This window comes from Carcharhinus amblyrhynchos, chromosome 4, assembly GCF_965287045.1.
Source record: "Carcharhinus amblyrhynchos chromosome 4, sCarAmb.v2.hapA, whole genome shotgun sequence".
Classification (NCBI taxonomy): Eukaryota; Metazoa; Chordata; class Chondrichthyes; order Carcharhiniformes; family Carcharhinidae; genus Carcharhinus; species Carcharhinus amblyrhynchos.
Window position 1 is genome coordinate 28,517,458 of NC_137327.1, and position 25,216 is coordinate 28,542,673.

Genomic DNA, 25,216 nt, shown 5'->3' on the forward strand with positions numbered 1-25,216 from the left:
AAAATATAGTGGTGGAACAGGCTTGACAGGCTGAATGGTGCACTTCTGCTCCAAATTCACACGCACTTATGTTCATATTTTAAATGCAATGTCAAAGGAAAATTTATTTTGAAGAAAAAGCTGTTTTGGCTGTAGAAAATGTAGTCAAACTGCAATTTGGCATACCAACTTGTGCTTGAACATCTTTCGGACTGTGGAAGAAAACTGGAGCATCTGGAGGAAACCAACATAAACACCTTGGCATCCTTTGGTGGAACAATTAACCACTAATAAAAGACCAATTTATTTAAACACGTTACATCATTTGTGTAAGTAAATGAAAGACATATATATGATAAACTGAGATATAATTTATAAAATTGAAAAAAGAAATGCTGGAAATGGTCCTTTGATATCCATAAATGAAGAAGAGCTAATGTTTCACATTTCACCTTACATCAGAACGGAGGTAAGTTTTCTTGCTACAAAAATTTCAGCAACAAAAAACAATATTAATATTTGTCAGATCCCGCTGTTCATTATAGAAAACTACCGCATCAAACTTTTTCACAAAAGTGTATTACCACACCAATTCACACATTGCATCTGCCTCCTATCTATATCTTCCTTTTTTTTAACAATCCTCACCATTTGTCAAACATCCAATGCCTCTGACTTTAATGAAAAGACCAGACCAGCTTCAGTCTAATCAACAACAACGGACAGAAGTTACATTGCTGGACTTGTCATCTCACTCTCCAAAATTGACCTGGCATGCAAACCCACTGTTAGGTATTTAGTAGATTTCTTATTTGGAGATAATCCAGCATAAATAATTCCCAGATTTGCTGCTGCATCTGGTCCTTTTTGTAAATCTGATCCTTTCTGTTCTGGCCACTATCATTTTGAATTGCAATGTGGCCCTTGCCAGATTTTTTTTCTACTATGATATATTACCTTCTTTGGAAACGATAGTATAAATAATTACTGGATCAGTCCAAATGTGATGTGCCAGTTAACTAATTAAATACTGTACTGGCTGTATGGTTATGGACAGTTTGAGAATTTCATAATAACAATTCTAACGGGGGGCACTGTAGCACAGCGGTTTGCACTACTGCCTCTCAGCGCCAGGGACCCGGGTTTGATTCCCAGCTAGGGTCACTGTCTTGTGGAGACTGCACATTCTCCTTGTGTTTATGTCGGTTTCCTCCAGATGCTCCAGTTTCCTTCCACAGTCCGAAAGATGTGCTGGTTAGATGCATTGGACATGCTAAATTCTCCCTCAGTGTAACCGAACAGGAGCCGGAGTGTAGCAAATCAGGGATTTTCACAGTAACTTCATTGCAGTGTTAATGTAAGTTTACTTGTGACACTAATAAATAAACTTAAACTTAATTCACCATGTCCTTATACAGGCAAAGAAAAGTAGAATACACATGGAAGTGAAGTATTAACATGAAACATTTCTGCTGGTATGATGCTTGTGGCTCTGGTATTCATCATTATGAAGTGCTTCAAAAGGTTAATCATGGCATGAATCAAATTCCAGCCTCCTGTACTTCCTGGATCCACCACAGTTTGCCTACTACTGCAACAAGTCCACAGCAGATGCCATTTCCCTGGCCCTGCACTCAACACTGGAACACGTAGATAAAAAGGATACCAATGTCAGACTCCTGTTTATTGACTACAACTCAGTGTTCAAACTATTATTCGCATGAAACTCACCTCCAAACTCTGTGCCCTGAGCCTCAGCACCTCCGTCTGTGATTGGATCCTGAACTTCCTAACTCAAGGACCACAATCAGTAACGATAGGCAACAACACCTCCTTCACGATCATTCTCAACACTAGTGCCCCAGAAGGCTGTGTTCTCAGCCATCTACTATATTCCTTATACACCTAAGACTGTGGTCAAAATCCCCTCCAATTTGATTTTCAAGTTTGCTGATGACACCCCGTAGTGGGTCGGATCTCAAACAATGACGAAACAGAATACAGAATGAGACAGTGAATCTGCTGAACTGGTGCGGCAACAGTAATCTTTCCCTCAATGTCAACAAATCGAAAGAGATTGTCATTGACTTCAAGAAGTGTAAAGGAGAACGTGCCCCTGTCTACATCAATGGGGACGAAGTAGAAGGGGTCAAGAGCTTCAAGTTTTTAGATGTCCAAATCACCAACAACCTGTCCTGGTCTCCCCACGTTGACACTATAGTTAAAAAAACCCACCAGTGCCTCTACATTTTCAGAAGACTAAGGGAATTTGGTGTGTCAGCTACACATCTTACCAACTTTTACAGATGCATCATAGAAAGCATTCTTTCTGGTTGTATCACAGCTTGGTATGGCTCCTGCTCTGCCCAAGACCGTAAGGAACTACAAAAGGTCATGAATATAAGAAGATAAGAACATAAGAAATAGGAGCAGGAGTAGGCCATCTAGCCCCTCGAGTCTGTCCTGCAATTCAATAAGATCATGGCTGATCTGATAGTGGTTCAGTTCCACTTACCTGCCTGCTCCCCATAACCCTTAATTCCCTTATTGGTCAAAAGTCTATCTACCCGTGACTTAAACACATTTAACGAGGCAACCTCCTCTGCTTCAATGGGCAGAGAATTCCAAAGATTCACTACCCTAGGAAGAAGTTCCTCCTCAACTCTGTTCTAAATTGACTCCCCCTTATTTTGAGGCTGTGCCCTCTAGTTCTTTATTCCTTTCTATGTAGCCCAATCCATCACGCAAACCAGCTTCCCATCCCTTCCCACTGCATCACCAAAGTAGCCAGCATAATTAAGGACCCCACGCACCCTGGACATTCGCTCTTCCACCTTCTTCCTTCGCGGAAAGATACAGAAGTCTGAAGTCACGTACCAACCGACTCAAGAATAGCCTCTTCCCGGCTGCTGTCAGACTTTTGAATGGACTTAGCTTGCATTAAGTTGATATTTCTCTGCATCCTAGCTTTGGCTGTAACACTACATTTTGCAGTCTCTTGTTACCTTCTCTATAAACGGTATGTTTTGTCAGTATGGCACTCAAGAAACAATACTTTTCACTATGTTAATACACGTGACAATAATAAATCAAATCAAATCAGAATCGGCTTAGTTATGAATGACGTAATTTAATAATAGATTAATTATTTGCCTTCATTCATGAAGCCAAACTATTTAAACGTCTGATCCAAACTAATACTTGCACTTTAAACGTAAATAAATATGTTTGTGATGTACTTTAGGATGTTTCCTTATGTTAAATACACCAGAAAAATACAAGTATAAGTTGCGGTTCTAATAATTTCTCCATCATGTTTCTTAGCACTGTGTCATAATTTGTGCTTTAAATTTCATGTAACAAAATAAACCTTGCATGATTATAAAAGTGAATCTGATTCAGTCAAAGCCTGTGTGTTATGTTGAGTTAATATCAAGATCTGGATTACATATTTTCACACATTGCAATAGCTGCAAGTGAAATAATTATTTGCCCTTCCAGGTATAACTTGCATTGAGGAAACAGCAGTGGTGAAGGTAACATCCTTATCCAAATTGTCAACTGCACTCTAATCGTTATGACCAGCCATGATATCTCTCAAATTAGAACAGGGTCAGTATGTTTTTCAGAAATGCTGAGCTATCAGTGTTGTGTGCATGGGAGTGACGTTAGCGTTTAGTGGAAAGTCAAGAACCCAGTCAGAAGTTGAAATGCTTTCCAGGAACACTGAATCAATGCTGCTCCGTGAGATAGCATTTTAGCCACACTGTCCTGTAGTGAAATGTCAGCTTTTAATCATATTGAGGACTTCTATCAGGTTTTAATCTAAGGCTTAGGCGATGCTTGCTTTTACGCAATGCCTGCAAAGGTTAAAGCTGCTTAGCTGTATATGTGGGCAGGCACAAGTGAAGTGTTAATAACATAAGCTTGCATTTATTTAAATGCTTTACCAGCGGAAAACAACCCAGAGCACTTCACGGAAGCTGAAATAGAGAAGAAAATGATATTTGGCCAAAGGAAGAGATATTAAGAAGGGTTCAAAGACCTAAGCCACAATTGAGGTTTTAAGGAAGGGAAAGAGGTGTAAAAATGGGTAAGATGAGGAAAGGAATTCCAGGGCTTGGGCTCGAGATAGCTGAGGGCAAAGTAGGGCAAGTTTATAAATGTTGAGGTGGAGAATGGAAAGGAAATCAAAATTGGAAGAGTCCTATGAAGGCTGCAGACGTGTAAGAAGTTACAGAAGGGAATGGTGGGTAAAACAGGTGAGAGGTAGGACTGGGTGTGGCTAATACATGTGGAACCTGACACTGTCTTTGGATGATGTTGCCAAGCAACTGCATGTAGATGATGAATAAGAAGGGGAAAAATAAGTTAGTTAGGAACACCAGATATGGGCAGGAAATATCCATTTTAGGAGATGATGGTTCGGTTTGAATATATGAGGGAAATCAAAGGATGATAATTCCAGTTAGCTGAACAAAAAAGGCTTTGAAGGAAGATGGAGTAGTTGCTTGTGCCAAAGGCTTGGAGATGAATAGAGTAACATAGTTTTAAAGTTAGGACTTAGATTAGCACTGTTTTAACGCTGTGGCAAAAATATATAAAAATGGGCATGGAATTGAGAGATAATAACATTTCCCAGGTCCTTCCAAGAGGAAAGGAGTTTGGTGTTGCAGTGATAACTGTAGTTTTGGAAGAGACGGGCAGAAATGAAGGTTGTGAGCAATTTAAATATCAACTGGCATGAGGTACAGAAATGTTGGTTGGTTAGCACTTTTGTGAATTATGGTTGAGAGGAAATATTGAGCTATATGAACAAGATGAATGTTCAGGAAGTTTGGGGAGATATAAAAGAATCATTATTTTTGTTAATTCAGAAGCTTTCGACCAGCAACACAGCAACAATACAGGTAAGTTCAGCGTAAAAGCTTTTGCTGTGAATCGGTAGCCCTCCAACATTGTAGAAGGTTTGAGACTGGTTTATTAAAAATAATAAGTTAGTCATTTGGTCATACAGTACTTGAGCATTGCTGAAAAAAAGTTGTCAAAGCCTTTTGTTTTGTATTCAGAACAATTGCAAGATTACTAATGTCAGGGGAAACAATTTAATACTGCATGAGAAGAGGGTTCTGATTGGTTGGCAAATGACTCTGATCGGACTGTTGCCATGGAGAATGCGTCAGTTGATGGTGACTGACAGTTAACTGCCAAGCATTGTTTGAAATTTAAACCAAGCAGCTTGATTCTGTTTGAAGACATTGCCCTGTAAAATGAACAAATGAATGACAATCGTTTATTTTCTTTAGTTGAAACAAGTGCAATGGATGTACATGTTCTTCCCGAATGCAAAGAATGGGCCGCTATGTATTACTATACATAGCTTCCAGTATACACAAATGCGCCAAACTGTGAGCCCATCTGACAATCTTAAATTGATTTAGATTTTTGATACATCCATGATCATGTAGCAAATGCTATCCAATCACAGAAGCACATCTAATGTTCAGAACTTTTTACAGCAGGGTGGTTGGGTATGATCTGTACTTTGCCCATTGAGAACAATAGAAGGAACGTGTTACTTGATGCTATCCACCAATCTTTGGAAATACGTCCTGCATGTCTAGTCTCACACCTTCACTGAAATTCATTACCCACATTGCCCATTTATGTGACAAGTAGCAATTTTTGGCTTGATGGCAGCATTTTGTTAGTGGTGAATACTAATCATGTTGCTACTGCATAATGTGGAGTCGCTGGCATTGGACTGGGATGGGCACAGTAAGAAGTCTCACAATACCAGATTAAAGTCCAACAGGTTTATTTGAAATCACGAGCATTCAGAGTGCTACTCCGTCCTCAGGTGAGTGGAGAGATGGGTTCACAAACATGGCATATATAAACAGAGACACAAAAGATAATGGTTGGAATGCAAGTCCTAACAGGTAATCAAGTATTTACCGGTACAGACAATGCGAGTGAAGAGAGGGATAATCACAGGTTAAAGAGGTGTGAATTGTCTCAAACCAGGACAGTTAGTAGGATTTTGCACGCCCCGGCCAAATGGGGTTACATGTAGTGTGACATGAACCCAAGATTCCAGTTGAGGCCATCCTCATGCGTACGAAACCTGGCTATGAGTTTCTGCTCGGTGATTCTGCGTTGTGTGTATTGAAGGCTGCCTTGGAAAATACTTCCCCGAAGATCGGAGGCAGCCTCCGGAGCTGCCTTTGGCAGCACATTGGCACAGTGGTTAGCACTGGTGCCTCTCAGTGCCAGGGATCCAGGTTTGATTCTCGGCTTTGATCACTGTCTATGTGGAGTTTGCACGTTTTTCCCGTGTCTATATGGGTTTCCTCCGGGTGCTCTGGTTTTTTCCCACAGTCTGAAGGACATGACCCAATCAGGTGCCAGAGTGGGGCGACTAGGGGAATTTCACAGTAACTTCATTGCAATGTTAATGTAAGCCTTACTTGTGTTTAATAAATAAAATTTAAAAGACTTGATAACCTGACAAGACTTGCATTCCAACCATAATCTTGCAGTTGTGTCTCTGTCTATAGATGTTGTGTTTGTGAACCCACTACTCCACTCACCTGAGGAAGGAGCAGCACTCTGAAAGCTTGTGATTCTAAATAAACGTGTTGGACTTTAACCTGATGTTGTGAGACTTCTTACTGTGCTACTACATATTAGCAGCATGAAACAGTTAGCTTCACCTATTACTCACATTTTTGAGATACCTTGCTTTTGAAGGCTAATTTGAGGAAAACTGAGCACTTTTCTGACAGCCTTAAACCCATTCAAAAGTTCACATGATATACAGTGCAAAATGATCTGAGCAGGATGGTCATTATCCTGCAGGATATCTTTGATTCATCATATTTCAGCATCAAGCTTTCGTGATGAGCAAATGGCTCGGGCCCTACTTACAAGATTGCTGATAAAGCTGATTTTAAAGCATGTGGAACTGTAAGAATCCAAAATCATGTACTGACTAGTGAAAGCAGGTTTGCAGTAAACCATGATAGAAAACCCCCAGCAGCTTACTCAACTAGTACATTAAGACATGCTAGGAAATTATTACATGCTGCTGCACATTTACATATAGCAAACATATCATCCATCTGTTGGAAATATGTAAGAGATAGGAGGTTAGGTGTCAAAGACATGGTTCTCATGGAACCCAACAAAATGTTTGCGAGAAGTGGGGCACGTGGGGATCCCACACCAACAGCATTTACTTTGGCGTACATGGTGGTGTTAAAACTGAACTCAACAGCATGAGTTGGTGAGTTCATAAGCTCAATAAGCTGATTCGTGCAATGATGGCAGGTTTAAATTGCCATGATATAGTGCTGCAGCACAAGTATCTATTGCATCTTTCTTATACAGTATAAAGTTGTGGTTTCCCCAACAATGTTATTCTCATTTGTCCTAATGAGTGCAAGATGAACAGCTTCTACAAAATGTATATTTTCAGCAACAATAACTTCACACTTTTACCTTTCTAAATAATCTATAGATAAAATTTAGCATAACTTGATTGAGTATTTTAAAATAGTGACTTTATGATTTTCTGCTAGATAGTTATGCTGGGTGATTATATTAAAATCTTGTGTAGAGTAAACAAACCCACAAACCATCCATTGCTATTGTCAAGAATTTTCATCATGCTTTTGTATAAACAGCAAGGTTAGTGTACTTTTAAAAATGTTATTTTTAAATCATGATCCCTGGAGCTCTCATAGCTTCAGTTGTTTTCTCATTGTAGCACTGGTTTGTCTGGAGGAGTTTTTTTTGCTGCATAAGTGGGTGTTTGTTTATTTTTACTGGGATGTTTATGACTGCACTGGGAGGAGAAAAACTGGTTGGCAGGTAAGGTGACAGGAGTTCTTTCATTTTCAGTTTGAGCTGCTGTTTAGTTTGGTTTTAGAAGGGACATTAAGCTGGAAAGAAGTGTTTGTCTGTCTTTGTCTATTTTTATTTGGAAATTCTGCTGGTTATCTGAAAACCAGGTCTTGCCTCTCTGAAGGGGAGAATCTGCTATTGGTAGCTTGACCAGAATCTGTCCCTGAGGTAATGGGAAGCTGTTCTGACCTGAAACTGTTCTGAGTCTATCAAGAGAACTGCAGAATTCATCTAAAGGACTCAGTTCCAGTATCATGCGAGCATTAGTCTTTGCTGTGTCAAACCCATTTAAAGAATTTTGTTCAGGAGATTGGTTTGATTGGAGCATCTTAGATATATTTGTTAACGGTTATAATTATTGTGGTTTTGTTTTTGTTCGTAATTGATGAAAGTTATTGCTAATTTTCTTTCCATACATATTCTTAAATAAACTTTGATAAAAGTTCCCCAATGGGTCATTTCAATCAGATCTGAAGTGAAACATATCATGCTTATCCTAGCCAAATTCAAGATACAAAACTTATAATCGGAGGGGGGGGGGGGGTTCCATAAAATACTTTGGATTTACTGACCTGAACAGTAGCAACATTTACTCCTGCAAGTTGCTAGGTCAGAATTTCCATTCATATTGTATAAAGCGCAATAACAGACCATTCAGTCAACTAGTCCACGCCAACATACATGTTCTACTTGAGCTACCACCAGTCTATATTTGTTTATCAGCGTAAGTACCTAATTTCTTTCTCCCTCAAATGTTTATCTAGCTCCACCCCCTTTAAATGCATTGAAACTATTTGCCTCAACCACTCCTTGTGAAAATGAATTCCACATTCTCGCCACATCTTTGAGTAAGGAAATTTCTTCTAAATTTCTTAATTTGATTTCTTGTAGCTATCTTATATCAAAAGTTTTGATCTTCCTGACAAGTGAAAAAAGTCTGTTGCACTCTGTCATGGGAGTTACCAAACTGGGGTCCCCTGGTTTGAACACACAAAATTCAAAAAGAGTGAGAAAAATCAAATGAACCAGGACCCCTTGGAGCACAGGATGCTGATAGGCTGACTAGTCTGGGGCAACTTGGGATAGGGAGCTGTGGTTCAGTCCTCAGGAAAGCTTTAGTGGGTGTGGGGGTGTTCAGCCTTACGAAATGAGCAAGGGGAGCAGGCGTTCAGGCTTTGGCAAAGGAGTGGAGGGTGGGAATATTGGTTGCAGGCCTCAAGAGACAGAGAGAGAGAGAGAGAAAGTGAGTGTGTTTGTGTATGTGAGGCTGTGTGAGTGAATGCAAGAGAGGGGGGTGAGGGTGAATGTGAATGTGAGAGAGGGGTGAGTGCGAGGTATATCTGAATGTGAGAGAGAGAGGAAGATGCATATGTCTGATATTAGAATCAGTTTTCCAGCATTATTCCTCTCATTAAAAATGACAAAGGGAAAGACTTACATATTTTTAATCAAAGAATTTTAATTATTACTAGATTAATATAGGCATAGATATAGCTAAAAAAGACTTGTTTACATTTGATTTGTGTTTGCACAGAAATGTTTCGCTGCTTGAAAATTGATGTCTTGACTATTTTAGGCACGATCTTCACACCCAAAAAAAGTATCTGGTAGGATGGGAACCGGTAGGAAAATAGGCGCATTTCTCATTATTTGCTGCTTGTGTGATCTTACAACCTCACCTGACCAATCGATGGGTGCAACGAGGTCATAAGATCGTGCCCAATGATTTTCCGTTTTCTTCTACAATGTTTTTTTAAAAATTTACTCCATCCTTAAAGTTACAAAACCAATGTTTAAAACCAGGCAAACTCAAGTCCGTTCTTTGCTTGCTCCAAAAACCAAATTTAAATTTCAGTTGAATCCAAATAAGAACCAAGCTGACAAGATAAGATTTTACAGCCTATCTTGGGCTTTATCTTAGCCAAGAGGTCAAGCAGCAATATTAGTTTCTTGGAAGATGTTGCTGACAGGTACAGCATTTCCAGTACCTGAAGTAGTATTTCATTTCAGTATTAAGCCTTTTTTTAAATATTGTTATTCCATCCAAAAAACAAAATCAAATTGAATCCAATTCATGGTCCCCACAAGATGGGTAAACAAGATCCAAACTGACAAGATAAGGCATTGCAGCACATCTTGGGCATCATCTTTGATTTCATTTATTATTGTCACATGTATTAGTAGGCAGTGAGAAGTATTGTTCCTTGAGCACTATACAGACACAACATACCGTTCATAGAGTACAACACCAGGTCAAAGTCGAACAGATTTATTTGGTAGCACAAGCTTTTGGAATGCTCCTTCATCAGGTGAGTGAAGAGTTGGGTTCACAAACAGCATAGATAGGCGCAGATTCAATTTACAAGTTAATGTTGGAACTTGAGTCTTAACAGGTACAGATAATGCGAGTGGAGAGAGAGTTAAGTACAGGTTAAAGAGGTGTAAATTGTCTCAAGCTGGGACAGTTATTGAGATCTTGTAAGCCCAGGCATGTCTTGGGGGTTATAGATAGTGTAACATGAACCCAAGATTCTGGTTAAGACCGTCCTCATGAGTGGAACTTGGCTATCAGTTTTTGCTCAGAGTTTCTGCAATGTCATATGTCACGAAGATCAGAGGCTGAATGCCCTTGCCTGGTGATTGTCAAGCGGTGTCCATTCATTTGTTGTTAAAGCGCCTGCATGGTCTCGCCACTGTGCCATGCCTCGGGTCATCCTTTCCTGCAACGTATGAAGTAGACAACGTTGGCTGAGTTGCAAGAGTATGCACCGTGTACCTGGTGGATGGTGTTCTCATGTGAGATGATAGCATCTGTGTTGATGATCCAGCACAACTTGCAGAGGTTGTTGTGGCAGGGTTGTGTGGTGTCATGATCACTGTTCTCCGAAGGCTGGGTAGTTTGCCACGGACAGTGGTCTTACACGGTTGTTTGAAGGCAAGTAGCGGAAGTATGGGGGTGGCCTTGGTAAGAAGTTCATCTTCATCGATGATATGTTGAAGGCTTCGGAGAAGATGTCGTAGCTTCTCCGTTCTGGGGAAGTACTGGATGACAAAAGGTACTCTCCCCACTGTTCCCTGTGTTTGTCTTCAGCGGAGGTCAGTGCAGTTTTTTTGCTGTGGCATGTTGGAACTGTCGATTGATGAGTCAAATGCCATATCCTGTTCTTACAAGGGCACCGTTCAGCATCTGTAGGTGTCTGTTGCAATCCTCCTCCTCTGAGCAAATTCTGTGTATATGGTAGTGCTTGTCTGGAGGGGATGGCTCCTTTAACGTGTTTAGGGTGGAAGCTGGAGAAGTGGAGCATCGTGAGGTTATCTGTGGGCTTGCTTATAGTGAAGTGCTGAGGTGATTGTCCTTGATGGAGATGCGTGTGTCCAAGAATGCAATTGATTCTGGAGAATATCCATGGTGAGGCTGTTGGTTGGATGGTCAATGGTGCTTAACCCTCTCTCCACAACGACAGCATTGCTGCAACTGCCTCAGTACTCAACTCTGACAATTGCCAATCTCTAGATGCAATTCTGCAATTCATCCGTTTCATCCTAGACCACAATGTCTTCATCTTCAACAACCAGTTCTTCATCCAGACACATAAGAACAGCCATGGGGACCAAATTTGCATCTCAGCATGCCAACATCTTCATGCACAGGTTTGAACACGATCTCTTCACCACACAGGACCTTCAATGGATGCTATACACTAAATACATCAATGACATTTTCCCCCTTTGGGCTCACAGCGAACAAACAACTATATGACGACATCAACAAGTTCCACTCTCCAGAATCGGTTGCATTCTGGGACACATACATCTCCATCAAGGATGGTCACCTCAGCACTTTCCCTCTACCGCAAGCCCACAGAAAATATCATGGTGCTCCACTTCAACAGTTTCCACCTTAAACATATTAAAGAAGCCATCCCCTACACACAAGTCCTCCATATAACAGAATCTGTTCAGATGAGGAGGATCACAACAGACACTGAATGATGCCCTCATAAGAGCAGGATATGGCGCTCGACTCATCAAATCGACATTCTGATGTGCCACAGCAAAAAAAAACCGCACCGACCTCCTCAGAAGACAAAACACAGCTCATGGCAGACAGAGTATCTTTCATCATCCAGTAATTCTTCAGAGAGGAGAAGCTACGACATCTTCTGTGGAGCCTTCAACATGTCATCGATGAAGATGAACATCTTGCTGAGGCCATCCCCGCACCCCCACTACTTGCCATCAAGCAACTGTGCAACCTCAAACAGACCATTGTCCGCAGCAAACTACTCAGCCTTCAGGAGAACAGTGACCACGACACCACACAACCCTGCCACAGCCACCTCTGCAAGATGTGCTGGATCATCGACACAGATGCCATCATCTCACGTGAGAACACCATCCACCAGGTACATGGTACACAATCTTGCGATTCGGCCAATATTGTCCACGTGATATGCTGCGGGCAAGAGTGTCCTGAGGCATGGCAGATTGGTGAGACCAATTGCAGAAGCCACAACAACAGATGAATGGACACTGCTCAACAATCACCAGGCAGGAGTGTTCCCTTCCTGTCAGAGAACGCTTCAGTAGTCACGGCATTCAGCCTCTGATCCTTAGCTAACCGTTCTCCAAGGCAGCCTTCACGACAACGCAGAAACTCCGAGGAGAAACTGATAGTCATGTTCCGCACACGAGGACAGCCTCAACCAGGATCTTGGATTCATGTCACACTATCTGTAACCCCCATACCATGCCTGGGCTTGCAAAATTTCACTATCCTGGCTTGAGATAATTTACATCTCTTTAACCTTTGCTTAACCCTCTCTCCACTCGCATTATCTGTAACTATAAAGACCTAATTACCTGTAAAGACTCACATTCCAACCATTATCTTGTAAGTTGAATCTGTGCCTATATATGCCCTGCTTGTGAACCCAACTTTTCACTCACATGAAGAAGCAACGCTCGGAAAGCTTTGCTACCGAATAAACCTGTTGGACTTCAACCTGGTGTTGCGAGACTTCTTACTGTGCTGACCCCAGTCCAATGCTAGCATCTCCACATCATTAAGTACATAGGGGAGAAGGAAAAGAGAGGGTGCAGAATATAGCGATACAGTCATAGCCAGGGTATAAAGAAAGATCAACTCAACGTAAGGTAGGTCCAGTCAAAAGTCTGATGGTAGCAGGGAAGAAGCTGTTTTTGAGTTGACAAATTGCATCAGGCATTGCCTTGGTTGAACCTCATCAAGTACGCTGATCGTTGACTTTACCCCTAGCCTGTTGACGCACGCAATGGTCAGAGTGGGTGCCGGTTAGTTCTAGTGACTAATTGACAAGTGTGTGAATCAGATTAGCGCCAACAGCACAGGGTTTGTTCCTCTTTCAGGCTGAGGTAGATTTGGAGCCTATCTCCTTGCTCTACCCATGGTAAAATTCATGGCTATAATTGGGCAAATAACCATCAAGGACCTGCCTTCAGGCAGCGAACTTGAAGAACAGTAAGAACCAGGAAAATTGCTTCTGACTTCTCGCAACTCTGCTTCCTAATCTAGAACAAACACATGTGACAACTAACCAACGTTTATTCATTGCCTAGCAATGGAAAAAGAAGTTTAATAAGACTTAATTCCGTTGGCTATCAAAATTGACATTTATTAGAAATACTGTACAGTACATTTTAACTCCACCTGTACCATAGTGCCAATATGCAGTTTGCTACAAAATACTGATTAACAATTAAAACATTGCTTGCTCTATTAAAACACTTTAATTGATACACCGGAATGATTTTGTTTTATCAGTCACAAAGAGGAGCAAGGTACACAAAGACTAGATAGAACGCTACTTCACCTGCCAATAAAATGCTCATCGCTGTACAAAGCATTAGTTCGATAAAGACTGTAACACTGATGGGACTGTAACCATTTCTCCAAAACAAATTAAACTGCAATGTAAACATGGACCAGCAGTTTACACAGTTGCCTTTAGAAAAATGCTACCCAATTCATAAAAAAGTAAACCAGATTAATCTATAGGTCCTGCGTTTCAAAAACAAACAAATGCCCCAAATTAATTCCTTGGGCAAAATTAAAGCGGATGTGAACATTGAAGTATTAAGCAAATTTCACAACACACACAGCTAGAGCAATGGCAAATATTAACACTGCAGCGAACATCGCTCCAGCAAAGACCTTACTGGTGTCACACAGTTTTTTGTTGCCATCATCATGCACGGATATCATGCCAAGCGATGAAGCTCCGGCGGGTCGCTCTGGACCAGCTGCTTGTTTCGCTTCCACTGTCCATTGAAGTACATTCACTTTCATCTCCATCTCATATATCATTTCCTTGACTTCATTGATATCTTGTTCCAACTCGTTCAGATCGACAGTGTCTATGTCGTTGCACTCATCATACTTCATATTCTGAACGCTCATGGCACGGGCAGCCACGGCAGATGTTCGCCCAATCATCCCAGTCTGGATGAGGTGTTTTGTGGGAACATTCAATGGAAACTCCTGACCCAGATCCAAAGCTCTTCTCATGTCGTTCTCCAGGATCTCCATACAAGTCGAAAATATCACCCATAACCGTTCGAATTCAGCTCGATCATCCTTGCTGATAGATCTGTCCTTTAAAATAGTTGATAGCTTGATTTTGTTGGCAATTGCCAACACCTGCGCTTTTTGCCTGGTTTTCTTCAGCTCTTCGCGTAAATTCTGAGAGTCTGATGTCCCCCCAGCGCAGATAACCAAATGTCGATAGCAGGCAGACACTTTGTTTAAGGCGTCCAAAAGCGCCTTACATTCGTCCTTCATTTCAGTACTGTAGTCTTGTGCGATCCCCGAGGACACGTTTGTTATAAACGGTTATTGCAGACGGATTTAGTACCGTAACAGTTCTAAAGAGAAACCACCGAAGTCAAAACTCGAAATTATCCAACTTGATTCAATAATTTTACCACAGCTACCCATTCATTCATAATGCTTATCTGACTTTATTTGTCTTCTTTCTTGCCTTCTGATCGTTTGGCACCAACTTTCTAAGTCACAGTACCTGAACACTACTGTGATTGCAAAACTGTTTCAAACCTATCGCCTCATGTAATAGTACAAAACTATCATTATTCTTGTGAGAGTCAGTGCATGGCTTCATCGTCAAATGCACGCATTCTCACAGGTTCGCCTACAAGCTAAATATCAAAATATAAAAAGCACCTTATCGTATCACGTGCTCTCTTAAACCAGGAAGTGAAACCTGTTTCCAAATGTTTTCATTCTGCTACATCTGCTGCTCAGAGTCCCGCCTATTGGCTGAGAAGCCACCAGCGGAAGACGAAGTGGGGATGTTATTGGTCAGGAGGTTTGTCAGTGACACGAATGGCAACATTGTTTCCGCTGTCAGTGAGCCCCGCAAAGCTGTGCTGAAAAGTTCAGTGCTGAAGTGGGGGTGAAATGATGGTGTGCGTGGCCCTTTGGTGAGTCTGCCCCTGCTTCATGTCGGGACACCAGAAGAGACGCGTACGTGTTCAAGTTGCTGGGCCAGGTTTGCGTTGGCTAAACAGGATTCTCTTTCGCGAGGCCTGCCTCCGTTTCGTCTATTTGTGGTGGCGGCGGCGGCATCACCAGCGTTTATATATATTTTGCTTTAAAGAGACAAAAAATGTGGCGTCAGCGGGGGAAGTACAGATTATATTCATGTGTGTGTAGTTTAAACTTTAACTGAGAAGATTAGCTCTCTAATTCGAATAAATAATAGGTCTTTAAAGGCGCTTTAATGGGCACATTATCAGTAAATTATATCGACTGCCAATTTATTAAGCGCAACACAGCTCATTTAATTTGGAAACTCACAAGGGGAGTTTCCAGTTACAGTGGAGAAAGACCACTCATGATCTGACAAACGGAAGCTGAATCGATTGAGAGCAGACACGTAAGCAAATGTTGAAATTATCTTTTAAAATATTACCGGTTAGGTAACAGAAAGTGACACAACTAACGCAGGCAGTATGAAATCTTTTCTCTGATCTGAACTGTTAAAGTTGACTCAATGGCAGTAATCTCACCGGTGTTAGAAGATGATCGTGGATTCATGATCCACTTCAGAGACTTCATATATTCTTGGCTGACACTGACGCAAAGGCGGCTTTAGGGATGATCTTATAGAGGTCTACAAAATAATGAGAGGTATTGATTAGTTAAATAGTCTACGTCTTTTCCCAAAAGTAAGAGTCTAAAACTAAATGGCATAGGTTTAAGGTGAGAGGGCAGAAATACAAAAAGGTCCAAAGGGGCAATTTTTTTTCACAGGGAGATGAATGTCTGGAACAAGCTGCCAGAGGTGATAGTCGAGGTGGGTACAATTTTGTCTTTTAAAAAGCATTTAGATAGCTACATTGGTAAAATGGGTGTAATGGGATGTGGGCCAAACACCGGCAATTGGGACTACCTTAGTGGTTTAAAAAAGGGTGGCATAGACAAATTGCGCCAAAGGGCCTGTTTCCATGCTGTACATCTGACTCTAGTAGATGCCAACTTTCAAATAAGACATGAAATTGATGTTCTACATGCCCCCTGAGGTGGATGGGAAAAGTCCTATGATAGTAATTGAAAGAAGAGTGTTCTGGCCGACATTTATTTTTCTTCACTGGACAAACCGTTTTTTTTTTTGGTTTATTTTAAAGCCTGTGCAGGAATCTTGCTTTGTACACATTTACTATCGCATAATACCATGATCCATGATGATAATTGACTGCACTTCCAAAATATTTAGTTGACTATGAAATGTTTAAACAATTGTCTGAGTTTTAAATTGGAAACCTTTATATCCAAATTGTGTAATTTGAAGTGGTGATCCACTGTATTTGCTTATGCTTTACATTTGTTGGCTACCTGGATTTGTCAAAAGATATACTTGTCTTAAGGATGCATTATGCCACCACATTTTTCTGACGTACCTACAATCAAAAATGTGGTGGTGGAGAAGAAGACGAGTTTCCCGTATAAAGAGGCTACAGTGTGTAGGTTGTTTGGAACATTCTAGTTATCTTGGGTACTTATTGTACCAGTTCATGACTTTTCTCATGAAACCAGCCATTTTTTGGTTTTTGGTATATAAACTGGTCACTAAATGGATAGCCTCAACTTTGGTGAAAAAGAAATGCATAAGCACATGACAATTCAGGATGATAATGGGTAGAGGTGGTTTGTAATGTAGAATGGGCCTTTGAGTTTCCTGTGCCCCCTCAAATAATCCCCATGTAATGAGATGATTTCATTGGTAGAGAAGAGCAGATTTTTTTAAGTGATTGGGTCAGACCTGGTAGTGGGCAACCAGAATAATCATGAACCTGTAGCATTCAGATTTACAGATACGCAGAACTCCGATCCGTGGCTGCGAAGATGTTTTTCGTGGTGTTGAAGAATATAAGGTTTGGAAAATAAGTGACAGTTCTTGTGAGGTTGAGGACACTGAAAGCATAGTCAGGAGAGTGGTAGAGTCTCTTGGCTCTTCTCCACCCTAACCTGGACTTGCTACACTCCATATTCCATTTGGCTCCATCCAGGTTTTCCCATGGAAATGCCCGCTGCTTCCTTGATCCCCTCCTGAATCAGTACCTCAATCCTCAACTATCCTGTTTCACCATTGCTTACCTCTCTCCTGAATCATTGTTTCCATATCTTCATCCTCTCCCACCCCTTTAAAACTGTGATTGTTACTTTAAAAACAGAAAACTTCTAGTCCTTGCATTCACTTTGACTACAAAGCCCTAATATTCCTTGCATTTAGCTCCATTAATGTTAAATAGTTCACACTTGTTGTTGAGAGTTTGATAAAAGTTCTGTTTGTACAGCTATTTAAGGAGAAAATATAGATGAAACATTTTGATCCCATTGAGCAATTCATCATGTATAGAATGCATCAACAATGCTTTCCATTGCTGTGGTAGAAATGCAGTATTCTGGTTAGGCAGATATTGGACTGTACTCTAAAACGTTTAAATGAGTGGGCAATTCCATGCCTTGCCTCAATTTCCTGCCCTAAAAGTGTTTCAGTGGCAAAGGAATTATCTGTTGTTGGCTAATTAACATGAGTTAGAATGCTTTTTTTGGAAAATTGCAGTAAAGTGCAAATCGGTATCCTTTCAGCAGCATAGAATGTGCCAGACAATGCTTTTGCTGAGCTGCTGTCTATTCAGAAGCTTTTCATTCCACTGGGTGTTGCAAGCTCATAGGAAAGTGAGAACCTAGCAGCAGCAAACTATACTTTTGTTGGGAGACATTTTGTAATTTGTTCTGTAACAACTTTTTGAGTTCTTTTCTACAATTTTGCCAGTGTGGTGCACCTTATCCTTCTAGTGCTACTAAATTGATAGCTGTTGTATTATTGCTAGGCCTTCAACTTAATGCATTCATGAACGTTTTATTTCTTGCACAGTTGAAATTTCCAGCAGAAAGTGTTTGGGTGTCCATGGCTATGTACGATGAAGATATTTCAAGAAACCCTTTCTACTTAGCACTACAGAAGCAGAACCCTGATATGTCCAATCGTGTAGCAGAACTGCATGGAATTGTGAGTATCTCATTAGTGTTTTTGTAAAGAGGCTTGAAATGATTTGCATTTATTTTGTTTCTTTGTATTGAAGATGAGGAATTTTCTATGCTAGGATTAGAATATTTCCAATTTTGTCTCAGTGCTCCCGTTAAGCTCTCTGGTCTGTATGTGCTTCAACTTGGCTTGCCAGACCAATGTGAATTTCCAACTTCCCACTCATGGCATCTTTGCTTCACACAGCTGATTTGATGTCAGTTGGTGTGAATTAGTTAAATTTGATTTCTTGGCCTGTTCCATATTAAGAACCAGGTTGTTACTGCACAAGCATGTTTTCACCCTTGCATAGGCATTAGAGGCTTTGATTGTGTGGAGTTTGCACGTTCTCCCTGTGTCTGGATGGGTTTCTTCTGGATGCCTCGGGTTTCCTCCAACAGTTCAAAGATGTGTGTCTTAGATTGATTGGCCATGATAAATTGCCCCGAGTAACAGGGGGATTTGCAGGGTAAATATGTAGGGTTATGGGAATAGGGCCTGGGTGGGATTATGGTCAGTGCAGACCTGATAGAATCCCTACAGTGCAAAAGGAGGCCTATGACTTTAACGTTAATGCAACAAACAATGAATTGGGATGGGGGGGTGGAGGTTAGAAATTTGAAAATGGGGAATGTGTCCACAAGCTGTTATGTATGTAACCACGGTGGGTTTTGGGTTGTGCAAGTGACCACGATTGAGAGGCGGCACACTTCATTAAAATATGCAAGTCAGCCTCCCATAGTGGAATTGGGGGCCTGATATAAATTTGGGAATCCCAGAAGTGAGAAGGAGGCAGGTGCTGTTGACTAGAGAAAGGAAATTCCTTTAAAAGCATTCTTTGAGGACCAGATGGAACAGAAATGCCACTCCCATAATACAGAATGCCCACCATACCGAAAATACGCAATATCTCAATATCACTTCCACGTACCTTCCATTTGCCTAAACGTTCCGCAAGAACTTGAGTACATTTTATATCTCTCCCTGTGGATCAGGTACTGCTTTCCAATTTGCCTTGGCGGTGACCTTAGACCCCGCTGTACATCTATTCTGCGATTGAATGACCCTGAAATCACAATCTCTTGCCTACCTCACATTCATGATTGCCTGTTGCCTCCTGCAGCTGATTTTTGCAGCTCATAGGCATGTTGGTTTGGTCAAATAATGGAAGAGAAATGAGAGAGAAATTATAATGAGATTTTGTGGTCAAAATCAGGAATACTGTACCTTGACTTTGCCTGATTTTCCCCACACCAGAGTTCCTCTGCGTCTTCCCCACCTGCCTGTAAATATCAGGGCCTTTAATTCCATCAGTCTAAGCAGGATTTAAACATAGGGTACAAAGATATAACATTTATAGGAAAACAAGGGAAAAGCCATCAGGATTCCCCACTCTTCCATACCGTCCCCCATGTCACCACCTCGTCTAATATTAGCTCTCCTGGGGAGCAAAAAAGAATGATGAAATTTGAAACCAATTCAGGAGAAACTATTCAGGCTTTCAATAAAACGATGAGACTGAGTTTACTGCTGCCCACAATTTATCAGAAACTCAGCTGACTAGAGACATAACCAATATTACTGGAAATATCTTTGAGGAACTTGACCATTTCCTTATAAAAAGGACCTAACAATTCAGCGCTCACCACTTCTCTCAGCAGTTTGTTTCAGTAAGACAAAGTGTTAAATGTTTATTTCTGCACTGTGTTTAACAAACATGATTTCCATTCATGCCATCTCCGTTTACTATAAATAATTTGCCTAACTGGATAATGAACAATCTCTTAATCACATTTTTAAAAAACTTTAAAAAATCCCTGCTATCCCTCTTTCTTCATAAAAACAAATGACTGTGGATGCTGGAATCTGAAACCAAAAGAGAAACCGCAGGAAAATCTCAGCAGGTCAGGCAGCACTGTAAGGAAAGAAATGAGCTAATGTTTCGAGTCCTGATGACCCTTTGTCAAGCATTGACAGAAGATTATCCTGGGCTCGGCTTCAGCTCTTTTATCTCCTTACAGATGCTGCCAGATGTACTGAGATTTTCTAGCATTTTCTCTTTTTGTTTCAGATTCCTTTTTTTTCAACCAAAATACATGTTATTGGAAACTATCCCTTGAACATATAGCTGTGAAATGTGATGTCACCCAGGTTGCCCTCCTCCAAACTCTGCTGAAGCTTCAGTTGTTTTAATCAGGGTTGTATTTGCTTTTGGGGGTGGGGGGGTAGGTAATGTCTCGTATATAAGACCATGTGAAATAGGAACAGGAGCAGTCATTCTGCCCTTTGAGACTGCTCCATCATTCAATAGGATCATGGCTGATCCAATATTCCTTACATTTGCTTTCCTGCCCCTTCTTCACAACCCTTGATTTCCTTACTGATCAAAAATCTATCTAGCTGAGCCTTAAATTGATGTTAGGCTATTTGGCCTATATTTACCTGCTTTTTTTTCCTTCGTCTTTCCTCCCTTTATGAAAAGGGATATCTTATTGGCAGTTTTCCAATTCTCTGGTACTTCTCCAGAATGCAAGGAATTTTGGAAAATTACAACCAATGCATCCATTATCTCTCTGTAGTTAGTTCTTTCAGGATTCCAGCATGCAAGCCATTAGGGCCAGAGGTCTTACCTGCTGTTAGCCTCATTAGTTTGTCTAATACCACTTCTTTAGCAATGGTGATGTTACTTATTTTCTCCCTCATGTTAATGGGCTGTTCAGAATATCTTCCACCTTAAAGACTGATACAAAGTATCTTTTTAACTCCTCTTCCATTTCCTTGTTCCTCATAATTATCTCCCCAGATTCATTTTCTCAGAGGCCTATGTTCATTTTGACCTCTCTTTTCCTTTTGTATATTTAAAGAAGCTCATGTTGTCAGATTTCACATTCCTTGCTAGTTTGCCCTCAATTTATTTTCTCTTTTTTTTCAGTCCTACTTTGCTGGATTCTGAATTTATCCCAGTCTTTGGGACTATGACTGATTTTTTACCTTCTTGTATGTTTTTTCTTTCAACTTAATACTGTCCTTAACTTTTTTGGTAAGCTATGGTTGATTTATCCCTCTCTTACAATCTTCCTTCCTTACTGGGATATAATTTTACTGAGTCATGAATTTCCTCCTTAAATGCCTACCACTGCTTGCTTATTTTTTCCTGCTCATAAGAACATAAGAAATAGGAGCAGGAGTAGGCCATCTAGCCCTTCGAGCCTGCCCCGCCATTCAATAAGATCATGGCTGATCTGTCGTGGCTCAGTTCCACCTTCCCGCCCTCTCCCCATAACCCCCAGTCCACTTTAGCTTACTCTACCTTCATTTTATTGTAATTTCCTTTATTTAGGGTGGCACAGTGGTTAGCACTGCTGTCTCACAGCACTAGGGGCCTGGGTTAGATTCCTAGCTTGGGTCACTGTCTGTACGGGGTCTGCAAGTTCTCCCTGTGTCTGTGTGGGTTTCCTCCTACAGTCCAAAAGGTGTGCTAGTAGGTGTGTTAGCCATGCTAAATTCTCCCTCAGTGTACCCGAACAGGCACAGGAGTGTGGTGACCAGGGGATTTTCACAGTAACTTAATTGCAGTGTTAATGTAAGCCTACTTGTGACACTAATAAATAAACTTAAACTTAAGTTAAGCACAGCTGTTTCAGATTCAAGTTTCATGCTCTCAAACAGAATACTAAATTCTGTCATGTTATGATCACTACTTCAGAGGGGATCTTGCATTCTGTAGTTATTTATTTTAGTCCTGCCTGTTTACCCATTAGCCAAGATAGCCTGTTCCCAGGTTGGCTCCATGATGTATTGCACTAGGAAACTATCCCTAATGCGCTCGATGAATTTGTTGTCCTAGTTACCCTTTCCAATTGGATTAACCCAATCAATATGAAGATTAAAGTCACCCAGAATTATTGCTCTACTCTTTTTACATGTTCCCATTATTTGCTGATTTATACCCTTTCCTATACTGTGGCTACTGTTTTGGGGGTCTATACACTACTCCTACCAATGTCTTCTTTCCCTTGTTTTTTTTTTACCTCTACCCAAATGGACTTTCCATCATCCGAGCCTAAGTTGTCTCTCACAATTAAGTCTCTGACTTAATTTCATCTCTTATTAAGAATGCTCCCCCATCGTAGATCAGATTAATGCCGACAGCATGGTGTTCGATCCCTGTTCCAGCTGAAATGGATCTAGTGTGTGCCCTGAGTCAAAATATCATGGCAGTTTGCTGTGGGTCAGTGAACTATTGCCAAAAACTTGTTTTTGTACTGAGAACTGAAGAAATGGGAATACGTGAAGGTTTGCTGTCAACCATCTGCTGTTTTGTTTGCAAAGTGTCTTAATTTAAACATGAGCTATGCCATAACTTATTAAAAATCTGCAGCAGCAAAACAAAACTGGGGCTGGGATTGGCTCATATAAGCACATTAGACAGACAATTTACTAAAATAAAAATTCAGCAGAAGTTCAATTGCAAAGGAGACAATTTGAAGCAATTTTGTGCTCTGTGTAATTGTTTTAAATAGTTGAAAAGAGAGACATGTTGCCAACGCTTTTGGCTCGCACTCATTTGGACAAATGCCAAATTTCAACCAATCACAACAATTCTATTGGAGAGAAGGATATTGATTGGTTGGCAAGTCAATTCTGATTGGGTGAAGCACTGGGAATTATTGGCTCCCTAATCACCTGGGTAATTTTAAAAAGGCATAAAGCTTGAATATATTTCTTTTGTTTACGGAAAACCAGTCTCTGCATTGAATGTATGTTGCTTTTTTTGCATGATATAGGAATGCATCATAAAAATGCTCTTTCCCATTGTGATAATGAGATACCCAATTTATCATCATTAGTCTAATGCTGACCATTAAACTATTGGAAATGTTGAAAAATCCATCTAGTTAGCTAATGTACTTTAGCAAAGGAAATCCGCCAGTCTTATCTGGTCTGGCCTGTATGTCATTCCAGATCAATGAATGTGGTTGAGTCTTAAATACTCTGAAATGGCCGAAAATGCAACTCAGTTCAAGTACAATTAGGAATGGGCAATAAATGCTGGTTCAACCAGTGATGCCCACATCCCATGAATGAATAAAACAATACCCTACCTGCACTATGACAATCTTTTGTTGCATGACAACAAAACATGACAACATTTCTGAAAGAAATGGCGGAGGTTATAGTGGATGCCTTGGTGGTTATTTTCCAGACATCGCTGGATTCCGGGGAAGTGCCGGAAGATTGGAAAACGGCTAACGTTACGCCGTTGTTTAAGAAGGGTGCCAGGCAAAAGGCAGGGAATTATAGGCCGGTTAGTTTAATGTCTGTTGTAGGTAAAGTGTTAGAATCCGTCATCAAGGAGGAAATAGCGAGGCATCTTGAGGGGAATTGCTTGATAGAGTGGACGCAGCACGGTTTCATTAAAGGGAAGTCGTGTCTGACAAATTTACTGGAGTTCTATGAGGATGTGTCGAGGGCTGTGGATAGAGGAGAGCTGGTGGATGTGGTCTTTCTTGATTTTCAGAAGGCGTTTGACAAGGTACCTCACAAGAGGTTATTGCAGAAGGTCAGGGGACATGGAGTTGGGGGTAGGGTGTTAGCGTGGATAGAGGATTGGTTGTCAAATAGGAGGCAGAGAGTGGGGGTCAATGGGTGCTAATCGGATTGGCGGTTGGTGACTAGTGGAGTGCCCCAGGGTTCGGTGCTGGGGCCTCAGCTATTTACCATTTATATAGATGATCTGGGGGAGGGAACCGAGTGTAGGGTGTCGAAATTTGCTGATGACACCAAAATTGGTGGAAAGGCAAATTGTACGGAGGGTGGGGAGAGTCTACAGAAGGATCTAGATAGGCTGGGCGAATGGGCCAGGAAATGGCAAATGGAATTTAATGTTGGCAAGTGTGAGGTGGTCCACTTTGGTAGGAATAATGGTAGGAAGGATTATTACTTACGTGGAGAAAAACTGCAGCAGGCGACGGTGCAGAGGGACCTCGGGGTCCTTGTGCATGAGTCGCAAAAACCCAGCTTGCAGGTGCAGCAGGTGGTCAGGAAGGCGAATGGGATGCTGGCCTTCGTAGCGAGGGGGATTGAATATAAAAGTAGGGAGGTCTTGCTGCAGCTGTATAGGGCATTGGTGAGGCCGCAGCTGGAGTACTGTGTGCAGTTTTGGGCGCCGTACTTACGCAAGGATATTTTGGCCTTGGAGTGCAGAAGAGGTTTACTAGGCTGATGCCGGAGTTGAGGGGGTTGAGCTATGAGGAGAGGCTGAATAAATTAGGCTTGTACTCGTTAGAGTTTAGAAGAATGAGGGGAGATCTCATTGAGACGTATAAGATGATGAATGGGATGGATAGGATAGAGGTGGAGAGACTCTTCCTGCTCAAAGGATAGTAGGACTAGGGGGCACAGCCTCAAGATGAAGGGGGGGTGGTTTAGAACGGAGTTGAGGAGGAACTTCTTCACTCAAAGGGTGGTGAATCTCTGGAATTCTCTGCCCGTTGAAGTGGTGGAGGCTACCTCGCTAAATATTTTTAAGAAGCGGGTTGATGGGTTTTTGATAAGAGAGGGGATTAAGGGTTATGGGGAGAGGGCAGGAATGTGGAACTGAGACACGACAGATCAGCCATGATCTTATTGAATGGCAGGGCAGGCTCGAAGGGCTAGATGGCCTACTCCTGCTCCTACTTCTTATAAGAACATAAGAAATAGGAGCAGAAGTAGGCCATCTGGCCCTTCGAGCCTGC

At 41.2% G+C, this 25,216-nt stretch overlaps 2 protein-coding genes across 3 annotated transcripts in view; one reads left to right on the forward strand and one right to left on the reverse strand.

Moving 5' to 3' along the window:
• The first annotated feature begins 3,938 nt into the window (after nucleotides 1-3,938).
• Nucleotides 3,939-25,216, forward strand: part of ankrd27 (ankyrin repeat domain 27 (VPS9 domain)) — a 101,603-nt gene continuing 80,325 nt past the window's right edge. For both annotated transcript variants that reach the window (XM_080186915.1, XM_080186914.1), the window contains exons 1-2: nucleotides 3,939-4,889; nucleotides 18,327-18,461. In XM_080186915.1, the coding sequence (XP_080043041.1) occupies nucleotides 4,791-4,889; nucleotides 18,327-18,461 (234 nt within the window). In that variant the 5' untranslated portion in view covers nucleotides 3,939-4,790. The remainder of the gene's footprint in view (nucleotides 4,890-18,326; nucleotides 18,462-25,216) is intronic.
• On the reverse strand, nucleotides 13,535-15,107 carry LOC145342538 (regulator of G-protein signaling 9-binding protein). The gene has a single exon (XM_080188096.1). The coding sequence runs from the start codon at nucleotides 14,705-14,707 to the stop codon at nucleotides 14,003-14,005; it is 705 nt and encodes a 234-aa protein (XP_080044222.1). The 5' UTR covers nucleotides 14,708-15,107; the 3' UTR covers nucleotides 13,535-14,002.

Excerpts from the sequence above, each read along its gene's own strand:
- LOC145342538 (XM_080188096.1), bottom strand. The coding sequence starts at position 14,707 with ATGAAGGACGAATGTAAGGCGCTTTTGGACGCCTTAAACAAAGTGTCT.